Raw genomic sequence first — 18,831 nt, forward strand, 5'->3', positions numbered from 1 at the left:
TTGAGCTAGGGTTGTAAGAAACCCAGCCCAAACTAGCCTTGTTTAACCCCTAAATACGTCATCATCAATACTTTAGTGTATTCCCTACCCGGTTGCCCTACTTGGTAGTTGTTACCTATGCCAAAGTTGTGTCTGTTTGCTCGGTCTAAGGCGGGGTCGGGGTGGGGGTGGGGGTGGGGGTGGGGGTAGGGGCAAGGCAGGGGGGTGCAGGTGGAGGTTGGGAGGTGGGGTAGACATCAGGGACTATGGGAGGATGAAGCTGCAAGGGGTGACAGATAGGAAGACAACGAAGTTAGAGAGAGAGAGAGAGGGCGGTGGAAACTGAAACGATATTCTTTCTGTTTCTTCAATATTGAAATGAAAACTGAAACATGAGAGCTAATGTCATAATGTCCGAATTCGATTTGCCTTTTTATATATTCGCTTCTTTTCTTTCTTTCTTCTTTCATCTCTGAAAATTTGTAGTTTGTTTTATTATTTTATTGGTTTTAGATATGGAAGGGAGATTGGGTTCAGTCCCGGCCGATACCGATCCCACGGTTTGGATGGTGGTGTATGGGATCTAGATCGGACATGTTTACCCTTAATTTTAATTTAAAAATGATTTTTTTTAATCTTATTACCCTTGGTCTCTATCGATCCATCGATATGAAATCACCCCAGAATCGGGAATGTGCATGATTAATACAATTTGTTAGAATCAACATTTGGTAATTACATTCTGTTGATAAATTGCAATTAATCGTTTTTATTATTTTTTAAATTATTACATTAGATTTGTCTCTTATTTTCTTTCTTCACTTGATTAGAAAACCTGATATCCCTTGAAAGATTATAAAGTGAACCTATTGTTGCTTTATTTATTTATTTATTTTCTTCTTTTTTGTTCTCATTTTGATTTTCTAGTTGTTCAGTTGATTTGATTCCTATTGTTTTTATCTCTGTTTGTCAGGATTAATGCCTCCTATGATATTTTTGTCTTGTAATTTTTTTTTTTTCTAGGTTTAATATATTTAATTATTCACAAGAAAGGTTAAGTCGCAGATAATACTTAATATGTTCTTTAATCATTGAAGGGGACAATTGATTGGCTTGCCGAGCAATCGACTAGATGTGTATGGGAGAGGGATAGGTATGCCGCCGATATCAAGTATGTTAAAGGATAGCACCAATAGGAACACATAATGGAGTATCATTCGGCGGCATACCCAACCTTTCCCCATCTTTTATATGTCTTTTTTAAAGAGATACATTTGTGGGACCCTTTTGGACAGGTGTATCATGTAAGACAGGTATGTCTAGAAGGCTTAATCTCTCTATAAATAGTTCAACGTTCAAGTCTTGTTTTCTTTTTTTTCCTTTTTTTTTTAAATAATAAAAAAATTGTTCAAACAAAAAGCATGAACAACACAAGGGAGTGGAATATAACATTATCTTACATGCAATTGGCAGGGTCTCCAGGGCTTGGGTTTGAATAAAACCAAACTAATCCCTAGTGATATTGTTGTAGACAAGACTTGGAATGTGATTGGGTACATGACAAATGCCAAAAATAATTAAAAAAAAAAGGGAAGGGGTATTGTATCCAAAATCTCATGCTTTCCAAAGATTATAGCGCACATCATACCAGTCTACACACTCCTAACACACCATCAGTGAGTCCTCAACAATGCCCTTCGTGATGTCGTCTCCTGTGAAACCTCTGGCATCGGTGCCATCTTGTGCTCCACCCATTGAGATCCCAAGGATGAGATCTGAAAAGGGCATTACAAGTAACAATGGTCCCACCAAAACGTCGCTTGAAAATTTTTTTCTGGTAAAGTGAGGCCATTTTGCTTAGAGAAACAACTTGATTCTCAAATCTGGTGCTTTCAACCTGCGGATCTGAAGAGATTTCCACATTCCTTTTATTATTGATAACCAGAATATATATAGTACAGTAACAGAGGCACCAAACACATAACTAATTACAACTGAACACGTGTCATAACTAACTCCTATCTCTAACAACTTCTATCTCTAACAGGCCCCCTCAAGTTCACGGGGGGGAGATCCCACTGTGAGCTTGCCCTTAAGCAGATTGAATCAATTGCGAGAGAGACCTTTTGTTAGAGCATCTGCTAGCTAGTCAATCGTAGAGACATAGCGAACTTGCAAGTGACCAGAGCGTACCATATCCCTTACAAAGTGAAAATCAATTTCAATGTGTTTCATACGCGCGTGGAAGACCGGATTTGCTGCAAGGTATGTCGCACCAATATTGTCGCAGAGAATGAGAGGAGTCTAGGGAAGAAAAACTCCGAGCTCAAATAGTAAGGAACGCAACCAAAGGAGCTCTGTAGCTACAGAAGCAACAGCACGGTATTCAGCTTCTGTGGAGGACCAAGAGACAGTCCGTTGCTTTCGAGAACACCAGGAGATCAAATTTTGACCAAAAAACACAGCATAGCCTGTTGTCGACTTTCTATCGTTTGGGCAGCCAGCCCAATCAGCATCACAGTAAGCTGTGAGAACCTGTTTGGAAGATGAATTCAGAAGAAGGCCATCATCAGGGGTACCTTTAAGATAACGCAAGATGCGTTTCACAGTAGACCAGTGACAATCCGTCAGGGAATGCATAAACTGTGCAACCTTGTTGACAGCGAAGCTGATATCTGGTCTGGTCATCGTCAAATACTGAAGTGCACCAACGATACGACGATACTCAGTGCCATCAACTAGAGGTGTACCAGAATGAAGACCAAGAGAAGGACCACAAGCAAGAAGGGTGGATACTGGTTTGGCATCAGCCATATTAGAACTTCGAAGTAGATCTGTAATGTACTTTCGCTGAGTAACCATCATACCAATAGAAGATCGGGATACCTCAAGGCCAAGAAAATAGTGCAATTCCCCAAGATCTTTTAGAGCAAATGTACAAGATAGTACCCGAATGAGATCAGTAATGGCATTAAAGTCATTTCCTGTGAGGAGCAGGTCATCAACATAAATCAAAAAATAAAGCACAACACCATGAGATCGGTAGATGAATAAGGAAGTGTCTGTCTTTGATGCAATGAAGCCTTGAGAAAGCAAGAATGTGCTGAGGCGTGTATACCAAGCACGCGGAGCTTGCTTTAATCCATATAACGATTTGTGCAATCGACAAACATAATCAGGATGAAAAGGATCAATAAAGCCCGGAGGCTGATGCATATAAACACCTTCTCAGCAAGAGTACCATGTAAAAATGCATTTGACACATCCAATTGACGAATTGGCCACTGATGCATAACAGCAAGAGATAAGATTAAACAAATTGTTGCTGGTTTAATAACCGGGCTGAACGTTTCAGTGAAATCAATGCCCGGCCTTTGATGAAATCCCTTAGCAACTAGACGTGCCTTGTAACGCTCTATAGTACCATCGGAGTGGCGCTTTACCCGAAACACCCACTTACAACCGACAATATTAGAGGCCTCAGTAGGAGGAACAAGAGACCAGGTTCCATTTCTGAGAAGAGCATCAAATTCTTCATGCATAGCAGCCCTCCATTCTTGGTTGCGTATTGCTTGAGTGTAACAACTGGGCTCAATCGAAGATGGTAAGGGATGTTTAGTGGCCATTAGAGTGAGACGATTAGGTGGTCTGTGAGGGGCTCCTGTGCGAGACCGTGTGAGCATGGGATGAGACTGATGAGCTGAAGTAGAGGTATCATGCCCAAGTGGAGGCTCAGAAGCAAGCTGATTTGGGTGAGTTGGAGGTAGGGTACTGCCATCTTGGGTAACAGAATCAGATTCAGAATTAGGTTGTATTACAGAAGGCTGAGGATGTGAATATTTCCCAATTGCGGAATCTTGGACTATAGGTAATAATGGACCTTGGCAAGGAGATGTTGGTGTAGGAAAAACAGGGGCAGGATTAGGGGATAGCAATGGAGAAGGACAAGGAAGAAGGATTGGTGGTTTAAGAGTACACCATAACTAGACAGTGGGCAAAGGTGGATCAGGCCAAGAAGAGGGAAGAGTGGAAAAGGGAAATGTAGATTCATCAAAGAACACATGACGAGAAATATACAGCCTATTAGTAGAGATGTCCAAGCATTTGTATCCCTTATGCTGAAGAGAATAACCAAGCAATAGACATGGTTTGGACCTGGGTTCTAGTTTATTGTGAGAGTAAGGTCGTAACCATGGAAAGCATAGGCAGCCAAATGTCTTTAAGAATGTGTCATCAGGTGGTATGTGAAATAGGTACTCAAAGGGGCTAATGTGGCCAAGAAAGGCAATTGGCATTCGGTTAATGAGATAAGTGGCTGTAAGAAAAGCATATGACCAGTATGGAGAGGGGAGATGAGAGTGAAATAAAAGTGCTAAACCAGTCTCTATAATATGTCGATGCTTTCTCTCGGCTACACCATTTTGAGCCTGTGTGTGAGGACAAGATACTCGGCGTGAAACACCAGTTGAAGTAAGGAAGTCATCAAGTTTTAAAATTTCAGTTCCACCATCAGTCTGCAGGCTCTTAATGGAGCAGGAGAAATAATTTTCAACTAAGGGCTTAAACTTGGTAAACACTGAAAGTACATCAGACTTATGCAACAAAGGATATAACCATGTATATCTGCTGTAATCATCAACAAAGAGTACATAGTATCGAAATTTATCAATGGAAACAGTTGGACCTGGTCCCCAAACATCACAGTGTAAAAGCTCCAAAGGAACAGAACTAACAGAAGAAGAAGACATAAAGGGAAGACGATGGCTCTTACAGCACTGACAAGCAGCACAAGAAGAGTGCGTGTTCCTTGAGGTAGGAAGAGTAAACTTGTCAACAAGACGGTGAACAATTTTAAAAGAGGGATGACCCATTCTGTGATGCCAGTCATCAATAGGAGCTCGAACATCAGAGTTGGAGAAAAGAGAGTTGGGTCCAAGAGGAAGCTCATATAGCCCATTTCTACTCAAGCCGTGGTAGAGTGTTTGTCTTGTCCTCGTATCCTTGATCAGAAAATGTGTGGGATAAAATTCAAAGTAAGTATCATTATCAAGACATAATTTATTGACTGATAAAAGGTTCCTATGAATCTCAGGAACATATAGGACATTGGACAATCGAAAATTACGCTTAGCAGAATCAATGTTGGTAGATCCGGTATGAGAAATAGACAAACCTTGCCCATTGCCGATGATTATTTGCTCAGGGCCAGAAAAAGGACTGGTAATTGCAAGATTGCTCATGTCAGCAGTAATGTGATGGTTAGATCCAGAGTCAAGTAACCAAGAACAAGGAGAAGGAGTTGTAGTGGCAGAGTAAGTAATACCAAGAAAAGCATGATTAAAACGTTGAGGACAGTGAGATGCAAGGTGAGTATCATGCCCACAAATCTGGCAATTTGAGCGTTGATGCAGAGGAAAGTGTGTAGGACGAGTACCTTGAGGTGGAGATCCAAGAATCGACTCCTGAGAATTGTTGTTCGACTTACCAATAGAATCAGAACCATATCGCTGACGAGAACCTTGATTCTGGTCAACATATTGTTGGCGAGAGCCTGGATTCTGATCGGAGTAGCGACGACGATTACCACGATATCAAGGAGAGTAACGATTGTACGAAGCACGGCGAGAACCTTGAGAAAAGCGTGAACAAGAGTCTTGTGGTGTAGCAGCAACATTTACAGTTGAGACAGAATCGGAAGTATCATCAGAAGTAGATTTTAGAAAACTTTCATGGCTAAGAAGGAGATCCGTGAGTTCAACGAAGGTAACAGATTCAGATCGCAAGCGAATAGAAGTCACAAAATCCCAAAAATCCGGACCAAGACCTCTAAGTGCAGCAAGAACCAGATCCTCATCACAGATCGGTTGATCAATTGCAGCCAAAGTGTTCGCCACGGATCTGATACCAAGAAGATAGTCAGCAACTGAATCTATACCTTTTTGGAGCCGCGAGAGACGATCTTTAAGATCCATGATCCTCGTTCGAGAGGATGGGGCAAAGACTCGAGCAAGAATACTCCAGGCTTCTTGAGAAGTACCAGCACTCACAACATGTGATAAGGCATTCTCAGAGAGAGAAGAGATGATCCAAGAAAGTATTAACTGATCTTGTCGATCCCAGAGGGAAGCTGCCACAAGAGCAGAGTTGACAGCTTCTGTGTTTGCAGAAGTAGAAGCGGGAACCACTGGACGAAGAAAAGAACCGTCCACATACCCTACAAGACTGTAGCCTTTGAGAAGAGGGAGAAATTGAGCTCTCCAGAGTAGGTAGTTACTAGAAGAGAGTTTTAGAGGAAGGTGCGAAGCAACGTTGGGAGAAAGAACAGAGAAAGCTGCAGGAATTTCTTCAGAAACAGAGGAAGAATTGGAAAACGCCATGGACGGAGAGAAAGAAGGTAAGAGGAGCAATTCAGGCTCTGATACCATGAAGAGATTTCCAGATTCCTTTTATTATTGATAACCAGAATATATATATAGTACAGTAACAGAGGCACCAAACACATAACTAATTACAACTGAACACGTGTCATAACCAACTCCTATCTCTAACAACTTCTATCTCTAACAAGATCCTCTGACAGACAGAGTAGAGGTTCTTCAAATCCGGAAAAAAAGGCCAAGGTGAGGATGCGGAATCCACATTGGACCGACTGGAGCATATGGTAGTGCTGTCGGTGGCACGTCTTTCGCTAGTGGTGGATTCTGCTGCAAAAGAGATTGTGGGACGATGAAGATGATGGTGGTGGAGATGGAAGAGATGGAGGTGGTGATGGGGATGGTGGAGGCGGGATGGTGGAGGATGTGATGGATACCGCGGTGGAGGAGATGGTGGACGGTATCGCGGGGAGTGCGCTAGGGCAGCAACAAGGAGAATTAGGGCCGAATTGATCTCCGACCACTGCAGCTTATGGGTCACGATAAGCAGATGATCTGCATTGTCGGATTCATCGTCGTCAACAGTGGCATCGTCACCATCTTCGATTGGACCACAGGCCATGGAAAGGACTCGAAAGAAGGGAAAGAAGACGCAAAGAGGCTGAGATACAAACACACATAGTGGCAGAAAGAAACAAAAGAAACCTAACCCAACGTAACCCATTTTTTTCGTCATTAGAAGCCTCTGGACGAGAATATCATTTGATATCATGATGTCTATGCCTTTATATATCTTGTTTTAGTGACCTCTCTCTCTCTCTCTCTCTCTCTCTCTCTCTCTCTCTCTCTCTCATACGTTGAATGCCTGCATTTTTTGGGATAACTTCTTGCTGAAGTAGGTGATTGGATAGCCCCCTTGAGATAGAACAGCCCCAATAACGACACCCGACGCATCTGTCTCAAGAGTGAAGGGAAGGGAGAAATTGGGTAAGGCCAAAATTTGGGCAGTGGTCATTGCTCACTGCAACTCTTCAAGGGCAGCCTGAGTAGCATTGAATAGAACAAGTGAACGTTCCCTTCTTAAGGAGGTCCGTGAGTGGGGCGGCAATGTGAGCGTAGCATTGAATGAAGCGATGATAAAAATCGGTCAGGCCTAAAAACCCCTTAGTCTCAGCAAATGAGAAATGGGCCGGTTTAAAGTGGCAGAAATTTTATTAGGGTCCATGGCTACCCACCCCTTGGGCTGAGATGAGGTGGCCCAAATACTCAATGGTTTTCTCTCAATGAAAGCACCTAATGTTAGGTTCAGTAACAGAGGAACAATAGAGAACAAAGTATTAGGGATTCTTTGACGGTAGTGACCTCCTTTAGAGAGAAGAAGGAGATAATTAAGCTACTTTTTCATTCGTTTCCATCTGATTTCCTTGCATTTATATAGAGCAACTTCTAACTAATTGTGTCCTGTCTATAACAAAAATATTCTCATTTCCAGATCAAATCTCTCATTTGTCCATGTAATCCTCTAAAGTTGCAGGGCGTTTCTTCTGCCTTTATGACCTATGCGTATGTGCATCCCCAAAGGTGTTGGATTACTTAAATATGGGCAAAGTATAAGACTTATCTGATATGTCACATTTGCATCGGGTAATGTATGAATTCATAACATCGTAATAATCCGTCTTCTTGAATCAAGAACAAACATAATTTGAGTTGAGTCATACCATAATGATACTATCCTTAAGTTTTTTAAACACCCCTAATTGTGTAACCGGGTTGATCATTTGCATTTATACCTCCAAGATAAAACAATTCCTAAACTTATAAGGTGCACCCCAATATGTGATTACATAGGGAAGTCCGAAGACTACACTCATTATCAGACACAAAGAGACTTGGAATAATAGAACATAGAGTGGGGAGAATAAAAACACTTGTTAAAAACCCCTTATCCAATTTTCAGACCATCTATAGAATATATAGACAAAGTATATTTTCACGTATGGGTGTATCTGTTCATATACAGATGTGTCTGTACATAGACAAGCATTCCAGTACACATGTCTGTATGTGTACAAGTGTCTGTACACCCATATATAATTGTAGACCACACTCACAATCATCCTTGGCACGAGAAATATTTAGAAACTTTGACATTAAATATAAATAAATCCAACAAAAGGCCCTTTCTTGCCAGATCAGCTGCCAACACCTCTGTCCTCGTGTCAGGAATATCCTCTCTGTGCTACTGAGTCATAACACAATCCATAAAGAATTCGAATTTGTTGTAAGAAGAAAGACTACTCGTCCATCTCCTAATAGAATTCCAATAGGATTATTCCAAAGAATCAAAATTAATAGAAGAGAAATCCACAGTTTTTGGGTAACACCAAAACCTCTTAAGATGCTCGAATCATAAGCAGTAGGTGATTAGACCGTATTTTATACATCAATGACTGTTTTAATTGAGCATTTGATTCTAGATCAATGATAAAAGTGATTACATAATGTGATTTTCTCACATTTGCAGGTTATAGGATCATGCACAAAAAAGATGCTAAATGGGAGGATCCAATGTAATCTAGACATCGGTTTACCCATGGATTGATTCATATGTGATCAAAGGCAAGATGGGAAGAAATTTCATTGAAGCAATCAAGGGCAAATGAGGAGTTTCACTTCAATTTAGAAGTTTGACCGAGAGATTGAGCCACAAAGAAGAATCGGATATGGGAGGACTTGCGCAAGTGTAGGGGCATAATGATAACTTTAAAAGATGAGGAGTTCGTCGTAACATATTGGATATTGGGCTCGTTGCGTTCATAATCTAAAATGATGCATCTTTAATTCTCAGTTCGAGTCAATCCGAGGTTAGGATGGAGAGATACAACCCAAAACACGTTTTAGGATAAGTTAAATTTTAAAATTTTAAAAAAATTAACTATATTATCTCTCTCCTCTCTCCTATTCATAACTCTCTATTTACAAATCATATTGCCTCTTGGTTTCATTCTTTTTTTCCCTCTTTATTTTACAAGTATCTTTCTCTCTCCTATTTGGTTTCTAACTCTCCACTTCTTTATGTATCTTTTTCATTCCTAAATTATTTCTAACACGCTCTCTTTATATACAGGGACCTAATTCACAACTTGAGAAACACAAAATTTTTAGAGAGCTTTTTCTTATTAGGTTTTTCTTTTCTCTTGAGTTATAAGCAAAGATTGAAGTTGAAGTTGAAATTTGAAGTTTGAAGTTTGAAGTTCTTAAGCTTGGATTTTGCAATATATATTCAGTAAAGTACTTCTTTATTTTCTTTTTAATTTCAGATTTAATTTCATATAATGTTTTGTCCATCTTCTAGTTGTTCTTCATTTTTCCCCATCCCCATGGTTAACTAAATTCTGCAACATAGGAATTGGATGAAATCATGAGATAAAGAACAACTTGAAAGCAATTGATGTATGTTGTCTTAATTCCATGTAACCAAAATTCTATTGCAAAGTCAAAATTATGTATGTCATTGATTACCTTTCGTATGCGTAATTGCCAACTTCCTATACGGTCTTGCTTATAATCTAATAATAAGGGTTCGGCAATCTTGCTGATTTGGGGAAGAAAATCACGGACGTAATTTAAACTTCCTAAAAATCTTTGTAATTGGGTTTTATCAAGGATTTGGTCAGGGAATTTTTCACCAAAGGTAATAGCACGATCAATAGGGGTAAGAGTACCCTTTTCAATTAAGTGCCCAAGAAATCTAACCTTGGTAAGAAAGAATTCCATTTTCCTTTTTGATAAAACAAGACCATTTGATTTAATGATCCAATTTACTTCTGGTATTTGGAATTCTGCTCAAAAGAATTACAGTACCATCAAAAAGGAGATTTTATCGATTGTTCTCTGCATTCAAAAATTTCAAAATACATTATTAAATAAGCCATTTTTAGTTCGTGTCGATTGTAGCGCAGCTAAATATGTTTTACAAAATGATGTTTCAAATCTTGCATCAAAACAAATTTTTGCCCGATGGCAAGCTTTATTATCAATTTTTGAATTTCAAATAGAATATATTAAAGGAGAATCCAATTCTGTCCCTGACTTTCTTACCCGTGAATTCTTACAGGGCCAGACTCCTCAAATTAACCTTATCAGGGTGGCTCCCCCTAAGGAGTCCACCTCCTCAAATTCTATTGTCAGAACCAAATCAAGCTATGGTGCTGCGGCTGCCTCTGCTGCACCATCAAACCAAATTGTTACCTGTAGCCAGACCCAAATGGCTACCACCAAAACACCTTATTCCCATGCTGTGGTAGTAGGCTCTACTGCAGGACCCATCCAACCCACAAATAAGGCTAGTTCCAGCCTCCAAACTACACAAGCCAAACCTCTTCAAACAGCACAAGGTTCCAAACTCAAAAGCCAATATCATGAAAAGCCATGCAAAGAAGACCTCTTCACTATTGAAGAGCCCTTATACAAATATCTTGATTCGCCAATTATGATGGCACAAGCAGTTTTCTACAAAGGATGGAATCACTATTCCAACTCCCAGGCAAAAAATCAAGAATATTACGAGTATATTCTCGTAGAAACTGATTCTGTCAGACTCAAACTTAATTATGACAGAACCGACCCAACCCTGGTTACACATACAACTGTAACCATCTGCAAAATCCTGTCCCTCCAAGACTGGGGGACTCATCCCATGAACCAAAGAAGTTTTTCAAATACTTTTTCCCCCCAAAATTTTTCTTACATGGACTACCAGGAAGCCTGGTTCAAAGCCTTCACTTTTCAAAATAGAACCAACCGCCATTCCTGGTTCTTCTGTTTTGAATACAAATTTAACAACCAAACTCCCAATTGGTTTCCCAAATGGTGGGACCAATATGGTCCCATGGAGGAAATCCTACCCCCACAAATCCAAGATTCCTTCCAAATATGTTTTCAAAACTCAACACCTCAACCTCACCAACCAGATCTTCTCAGATTCTTTCTCCACTGCCGTCTTGCATGGATACTATTCTGGGAATATCAAATTTATGACTATCAGATTAATGACTGGATTGCCCCAGTCCTCTGCCGGTCTTTCAATATCAAATGGTGGGACCAATGCGATGTCTCAAAATGCGAAAAGAATGCATTAATCAAAAGCCTCACAGGTCTCCAGCCTGTTCCAAAAATCCAAAGTTCCTCCAAATCAAGCACCAAAAGTGAGAAGGAAGCCCTTCGCGCTCGTCTAGCAGAGCTCGGTTCCGACTCAGACAATGAAGACAATGAAGGCTCCAGTGATGGTGCCTACAGTCTCAAATCTATGCAAAGATCTGTTCCTGCCCATGAACTCTGCTATGGGCAAGATCCATATGAGGTTGACCCTGACTTCGTCCCTGACAGTCTTACGACATCCTCCTCCAGCAAATTCAAAGAAGTTACCTCCCGTCGATCCCGACGGGCTACCAATGCAAAGTCCTCCTCGACCAAATGAGTTTGGTCCCAAACGTCTGCTAAGACGGTTATAAACTAGCCGACGAGGTGCAGTCGTTAAAATACACCTAGTCAACTAACCCCGGACAACCTAGTTAGGAAAGGGGGTACTGTTACTGTCCCAGGTCATAGGACAGTCCGGCCAATATCCGGCTCAAATTAATAGGATAACTTTCTTGATCAAACCAATACGGAGAACAGTGTCCCTGACACGTGGAATGCCGTGGTAAGATCATTGAAGATACCAAATCAACTATCAACAACAAACCCATCAAAGATGCCAAATCATTTGTTGATAGCAACTCCAACTTTCGGCGCCAACAGTTCGTTGAGTGTCGGCAGCAACTATACATCTCAAATACAAATTCAAGTGCACAGTGCCAAATAGTGACAAATGAAATGACAAATAGTCCCTAATTTGGTACAGTTCCAAATGAAACCCAAATACAACCCAAATCCAAATGTAATCCAAATGAGCCTCCTTATGTTATAAAAGGAGCATCTTCCCTTCTCCCAAACAACTTGGAAAATAGACTTGAAAAATTTACTTGAAATCCTAGAACTTAGAGAGAGAAGCTCCGAAGCAAGCTGTGCTTCCACAAGTTCTTCCAAGATCTCTCCAAGTACCTCGCCGGACTTCAACAAACTCCGATCATCCCAAGTCTGATCGTCCATCAAAGGTTAGCCACCTATAGCTCAAATCTCTTAGCCAAAAAACTTATCCGACCCAGTACCTCACCCTGGAGTTGCACAGCCTTCTATGTCAATAAGGCTGCTGAAATTGAAAGAGGTACTGTGCAACTCCAGGGTGAGGTACTGGGTCGGATAAGTTTTTTGGCTAAGAGATCATTGATCTCTTCTTTGCAAGTCTCAAGAAGAGTTTGATTCATTTGGGCTGGTCTGGCCTTAGTGGGAATTTGAAGATCTGAGAACCCAGTAGCATAGGGTAAGGAAACCATATGCTGCTTGCAATGCCAAAAGGCATCAGGAACATCAGAACAAAGATTGGATTCAAATTTTGATTTGATTTGGTTAATCTGTTGGACAGTCTTTGGATTTTTAAGATGATCAGAAATCCTTTCATGAAGAAGTTCTTCTTTTAGAAAATTTAATTGTCTAATTTTTCTGATACTTTGGTCATTGGAATTTTGAGCTTGCAAGAATGGGAAGACGATTTTTTGTCCTTGAAACTTAGTAGAAATCCCATCTTGTGTTATTTTGAATGGTTTGATTTTTTCTAAGAATGGTTGGCCACGATACCAGATTACAGGATCGAGATATGCTAAAATCCAGGGAACTAGTGATCTCCTGGTTCTGTATAGCAATCAGGACAAGATAGGTGCAATACCTTACTCCGATCCAGCAAGGAGACTAACACTGAGATGGGTGCAATACCTTACTCAGAACTAACTTTGTGCTTAAATAAAATAAACAAGTTAAGAATAAAACCATAGACTGAAATAAAAGATATGGAATTGCAGAAAAATTAAAAGCTGCTTAACTAGATCTATATCTTGGAATCAAGAGGCTCGACTGTAGGCTTTGATCCAAGGATAGAACAAGAAGCTGCTATGCAGATGCAGATGCAGAAAAAGAAAACTAATAATGCAATCAAAGAAAATTACTTTGAAATATATCTTTGAAAGTAAAATTACAATATTTGGAGATATATTTTTGATCCAGAGTTCTGGATTGGTTTGGGTAGGTTTGGGTTGGAGGGTTTGAGAAGAAGAAGGTTGGGTTGGCTTTGAGCTATAGGTGGCTAACCTTTGATGGACGATCAGACTTGGGATGATCGGAGTTTGTTGAAGTCCGGCGAGGTACTTGGAGAGATCTTGGAAGAACTTGTGGAAGCACAGCTTGCTTCGGAGCTTCTCTCTCTAAGTTCTAGGATTTCAAGTAAATTTTTCAAGTTTGTTTTTCAAGTTGATTTTCCAAGTTGTTTTGGAGAAGGGAAGATGCTCCTTTTATAACATAAGGAGGCTCATTTGGATTACATTTGGATTTGGGTTGTATTTGGGTTTCATTTGGAACTGTACCAAATTAGGGACTATTTGTCATTTCATTTGTCACTATTTGGCACTGTGCACTTGAATTTGTATTTGAGATGTATAGTTGCTGCCGACACTCAACGAACTGTTGGCGCCGAAAGTTGGAGTTGCTATCAACAAATGATTTGGCATCTTTGATGGGTTTGTTGTTGATAGTTGATTTGGTATCTTCAATGATCTTACCACGGCATTCCACGTGTCAGGGACACTGTTCTCCGTATTGGTTTGATCAAGAAAGTTATCCTATTAATTTGAGCCGGATATTGGCCGGACTGTCCGATGACCTGGGACAGTAACAGTACCCCCTTTCCTAACTAGGTTGTCCGGGGTTAGTTGACTAGGTGTATTTTAACGACTGCACCTCGTCGGCTAGTTTATAACCGTCTTAGCAGACGTTTGGGACCAAACTCATTTGGTCGAGGAGGACTTTGCATTGGTAGCCCGTCGGGATCGACGGGAGGTAACTTCTTTGAATTTGCTGGAGGAGGATGCCGTAAGACTGTCAGGGACGAAGTCAGGGTCAACCTCATATGGATCTTGCCCATAGCAGAGTTCATGGGCAGGAACAGATCTTTGCATAGATTTGAGACTGTAGGCACCATCACTGGAGCCTTCATTGTCTTCATTATCCGAGTCGAAACCGAGTTCGGCAAGACGAGCACGAAGGGCTTCCTTCTCACTTTTGGTGCTTGATTTGGAGGAGCTTTGAATCTTTGGAACAGGCTGGAGACCTGTGAGGCTTTTGATTAATGCATTTTTCTCACATTTGGAGACATCGCAGTTGTCCCACCATTTGATATTGAAGGACCGGCAGAGGACTGGGGCAATCCAGTCATTTATCTGATAGTCATAAATTTGATATTCCCAGAATAGAATCCATGCTAGGCGGCAGTGGAGAAAAAATCTGAGAAGATCTGGTTGGTGAGTTTGGGGTGTTGAGTTTTGAGAAAACATTTGGAAGGAATCTTGAATTTGTGGAGGAAGGATTTCTTCCAAAGGTCCATATTGGTCCCACCATTTGGGAAACCAATTGGGAGTTTGGTTGTTGAATTTGTATTCAAAACAGAAGAACCAAGAATGGCGGTTGGTTCTATTTTGAAAGGTGAAGGCTTTGAACCAGGCTTCCTGGTAGTCCATGTAAGAAAAATTTTGGGGAGAAAAGGTATTTGAAAAGCTTCTTTGGTTCATAGGATGAGTCCCCCAGTCTTGGAGGGACAGGATTTTGCAGATGGTTACAGTTGTATGTGTAACCAGGGTTGGATCTGTTCTGTCATAATTAAGTTTGAGTCTGACAGAATCAGTTTCGACAAGAATATACTCGTAATATTCTTGGTTTTTTGCCTGGGAGTTAGAATAGTGATTCCATCCTTTGTAGAACACTGCTTGTGCCATTATGATTGGCGAATCAAGATATTTGTATAAAGGCTCTTCAATAGTGAAGAGGTCTTCTTTGCATGGCTTTTCATAGTATTGGCTTTTGAGTTTGGAACCTTGGGCTGTTTGAAGAGGTTTGGCATGTGTAGTTTGGAGGCTGGAACTAGCCTTATTTGTAGGTTGGATGGATCCTGTAGTAGAGCCTACTACTACAGCATGGGAATAAGGTGTTTTGGTGGTAGCCACTTGGGTCTGGCTACGGGTAACAATTTGGTTTAATGGTGCAGCAGAGGCAGCCGCAGCACCATAGCTTGATTTGGTTCTGACAACAGAATTTGAGGAGGTAGACTCCTTTGGGGGAGCCATCCTGATAAGGTTAATTTGAGGAGTCTGGCCCTGTAAGAATTCACGGGTAAGAAAGTCAGGGACAGAATTGGATTCTCCTTTAATATATTCTATTTGAAATTCAAAAATTGATAATAAAGCTTGCCATCGGGCAAAAATTTGTTTTGATGCAAGATTTGAAACATCATTTTGTAAAACATATTTAGCTGCGCTACAATCGACACGAACTAAAAATGGCTTATTTAATAATGTATTTTGAAATTTTTGAATGCAGAGAACAATCGATAAAATCTCCTTTTTGATTGTACTGTAATTCTTTTGAGCAGAATTCCAAATACCAGAAGTAAATTGGACTAGTTGTTCTTTGTTATTATCAAAGAGTCTTTGTTTGAGAATTCCTCCATATCCAATATCAGAGGCATCAGTCTCAACAATTTTAAATGCCTCAGGATTTGGAATAAACAAACAAGGGATTTCTTTAACAAGTTTTTTGATTGTTTGAAAGGCAGTTGTTTGGGTTTGAGACCAGGGAGTTGGTTTCTTTTTAAGCCGAAGATAAAGGGGTTCGGCAATCTTGCTGATTTGGGGAAGAAAATCACGGACGTAATTTAAACTTCCTAAAAATCTTTGTAATTGGGTTTTATCAAGGATTTGGTCAGGGAATTTTTCACCAAAGGTAATAGCACGATCAATAGGGGTAAGAGTACCCTTATCAATTAAGTGCCCAAGAAATCTAACCTTGGTAAGAAAGAATTCCATTTTCCTTTTTGATAAAACAAGACCATTTGATTTAATGATTTGATAAAATGTTCTTAAGTGTTTGAAATGCTGTTCAACGGAATTTGAGAAAACCAAGACATCATCAATATAGACAATAGTAAATTGTCCATAGGGATTGAATATGTCATTCATGATTTTCTGAAACTCACTGGGAGCATTTTTGAGGCCGAATGGCATTACATTCCATTCATATAGGCCAAAGGGGGTTGTGAAGGCGGTTTTATAACGATCCTTATCATGGATTTGGATCTGCCAGAAACCAGACTTCATGTCAAATTTTGAAAAGATTTTTGCTTGATAAATTCTTTGTAAAAGATCTTTTTGATTAGGGATTGGATATCTGACCCATTGGAGGGCATCATTTAATGGTTTATAATTAACTACTAATCGGGGAGTACCTCTTTCAATTTCAGCAGCCTTATTGACATAGAAGGCTGTGCAACTCCAGGGTGAGGTACTGGGTCGGATAAGTTTTTTGGCTGAGAGATCATTGATCTCTTCTTTGCAAGTCTCAAGAAGAGTTTGATTCATTTGGGCTGGTCTGGCCTTAGTGGGAATTTGGAGATCTGAGAACCCAGTAGCATAGGGTAAGGAAACCATATGCTGCTTGCGATGCCAAAAGGCATCAGGAACATCAGAACAAAGATTGGATTCAAATTTTGATTTGATTTGGTTAATCTGTTGGACAGTCTTTGGATTTTTAAGATGATCAGAAATCCTTTCATGAAGAAGTTCTTCTTTTAGAAAATTTAATTGTCTAATTTTTCTGATACTTTGGTCATTGAAACTTTGAGCTTGCAAGAATGGGAAGACGATTTTTTGTCCTTGAAACTTAGTAGAAATCCCATCTTGTGTTATTTTGAATGGTTTGATTTTTTCTAAGAATGGTTGGCCAAGGATTATGGTTTGGTCAAGATCCTTAGCAAGGATAAAAGTTTGGGGAAGGCAAAGGCCTTTGTTGCAAACATGGGTGTTTGAAAGTTTGTATTGGACATTCAACCCAGATCCATTAGCTGTATTAAGGCGTTGGGTAGTTCTTTCATAGAACTGGGTTGGAATAGCACCTTCGTTGATGCAATTGGCATTAGCACCAGAATCAACTAAGGCAATAGCCGAAAATTTGAATGAAGCATTAATCACTAAGGTTATGCGAACATACCAATTTTGGCAGGATATGGTAGACACAAAACCAGGGATTGTTGGATTTGGTTCACTAAGCTCTTGCGTTGCAAAGGGGTTTATTAAAGGTTCGCTGTTTGAAGTTGAAGCTTGTCTGTTTAAGAGGGCTATTTGTTGCTTAATTTGCTTTATTTCATACTGCAAAGATGCAGTAGTGGTTTCAAGAGATTTGATCCGACCAGAATGATCAGGAATAATAGGTTTTGATATTTTATCAAATTTTTGCATGATTTGATGGAGATTGTAAGGTTGAGGAGAATTTTGGGTAGAAACATTATTTCTAAGATGCTCAAGGCAGGCCTTCTTTTGTTCTGGGTCTGCTAAGCTATCAATATAATCAAAAATATTTGAATTTGGTGATGCGCGGAGCATCCTAACAGATTTGGGAACACAGTCTTCACAGCTAAGACCAATAATACAAGAATCACAATTACATGCTTGAAAATTCTCATTATTGGAGGAACTGGAAGAATTATGTTCAGAGGCTTGAATTTGGTTAAGCTTATGAATTTCATCCTCAGAAGAAGATGAAGAAGTTTCTTGGAATAGAGCAAGGATTTGAGTCTTATCTTGCTCAGAAATTTGTAAAGAATTGATTTTATTTGAAACTCTACAAAATTTTGCGATATGACCAGGCTTACCACATTTGAAACATCCTTGTGTGGTTTTATCTGGATTTTGATTCTTAAAATTTTTAGGTGCCTTGAAAGGCTTCCTATGTTTGTTATATTTTGGCTTTGAAGGAGTTTTATGATAAAACTCAGGGGTTGTAAATGGTCTATTAGACACATATTTTTTGGATTTGTGAAAATTTTTATAATATTTGCGAGAAGATTTGTGTTTGTGTTTAGATGGGGGTCGGAGAGGTGGAAACCCGAACTGTTCGCAGAATCCTCCTAACTCGCGTTTGTAAAACTTGTTTTCTTTATGGATTTGTTTCTTTAGTCTAATATCAGTACAGAGAGCAAGACCCTCTTCATGAATTAGACTAATGATTTGGCCATAGGACATTTGGTCGTAGGGAATGATCCCATCATTTTCCTTCCTAAGGCGTTGTTTGATTTTTTCAGAAAACAAAGTTGGTAATCCTGTAAGGAATTTTTCTTTCCAACAGGGAAGGTTTGCATCAGGTCTAGTTAAGACTTTGGTTAAGAAAGTGTCTTTGTACCATTTGAAATCATGTAATTTTTTACATCTAAGGTTTGATAATTGTTCAGCTGTTCTATCTTTGAGACGAGAAGGGTTTCCTAAAAAGTAATTTGCAATGC

The 18,831-nt window shown here is 39.9% G+C and overlaps 1 protein-coding gene across 1 annotated transcript; it reads right to left on the bottom strand.

Moving 5' to 3' along the window:
• Positions 1-1,297: 1,297 nt before the first annotated feature.
• LOC122072504 lies at positions 1,298-7,565 on the bottom strand. The gene is made up of 2 exons (XM_042636930.1): positions 6,550-7,565; positions 1,298-1,884 (listed from the first exon to the last, which is right to left on the bottom strand). The coding sequence occupies exons 1-2, from the start codon at positions 7,123-7,125 to the stop codon at positions 1,837-1,839; spliced, it is 624 nt and encodes a 207-aa protein (XP_042492864.1). The 5' UTR covers positions 7,126-7,565; the 3' UTR covers positions 1,298-1,836.
• Between the last annotated feature and the right edge of the window lie 11,266 nt (positions 7,566-18,831).

This window comes from Macadamia integrifolia, chromosome 1 (genome assembly GCF_013358625.1).
Source record: "Macadamia integrifolia cultivar HAES 741 chromosome 1, SCU_Mint_v3, whole genome shotgun sequence".
NCBI classification, from domain to species: domain Eukaryota; kingdom Viridiplantae; phylum Streptophyta; class Magnoliopsida; order Proteales; family Proteaceae; genus Macadamia; species Macadamia integrifolia.

Excerpts from the sequence above, each read along its gene's own strand:
- LOC122072504 (XM_042636930.1), bottom strand. The coding sequence starts at position 7,125 with ATGATATCAAATGATATTCTCGTCCAGAGGCTTCTAATGACGAAAAAA. Across the intron at positions 1,885-6,549 it reads TCTACTCTGTCTGTCAGAGG|ATCCGCAGGTTGAAAGCACC; the intron begins ATCTTGTTAGAG and ends AAATCTCTTCAG.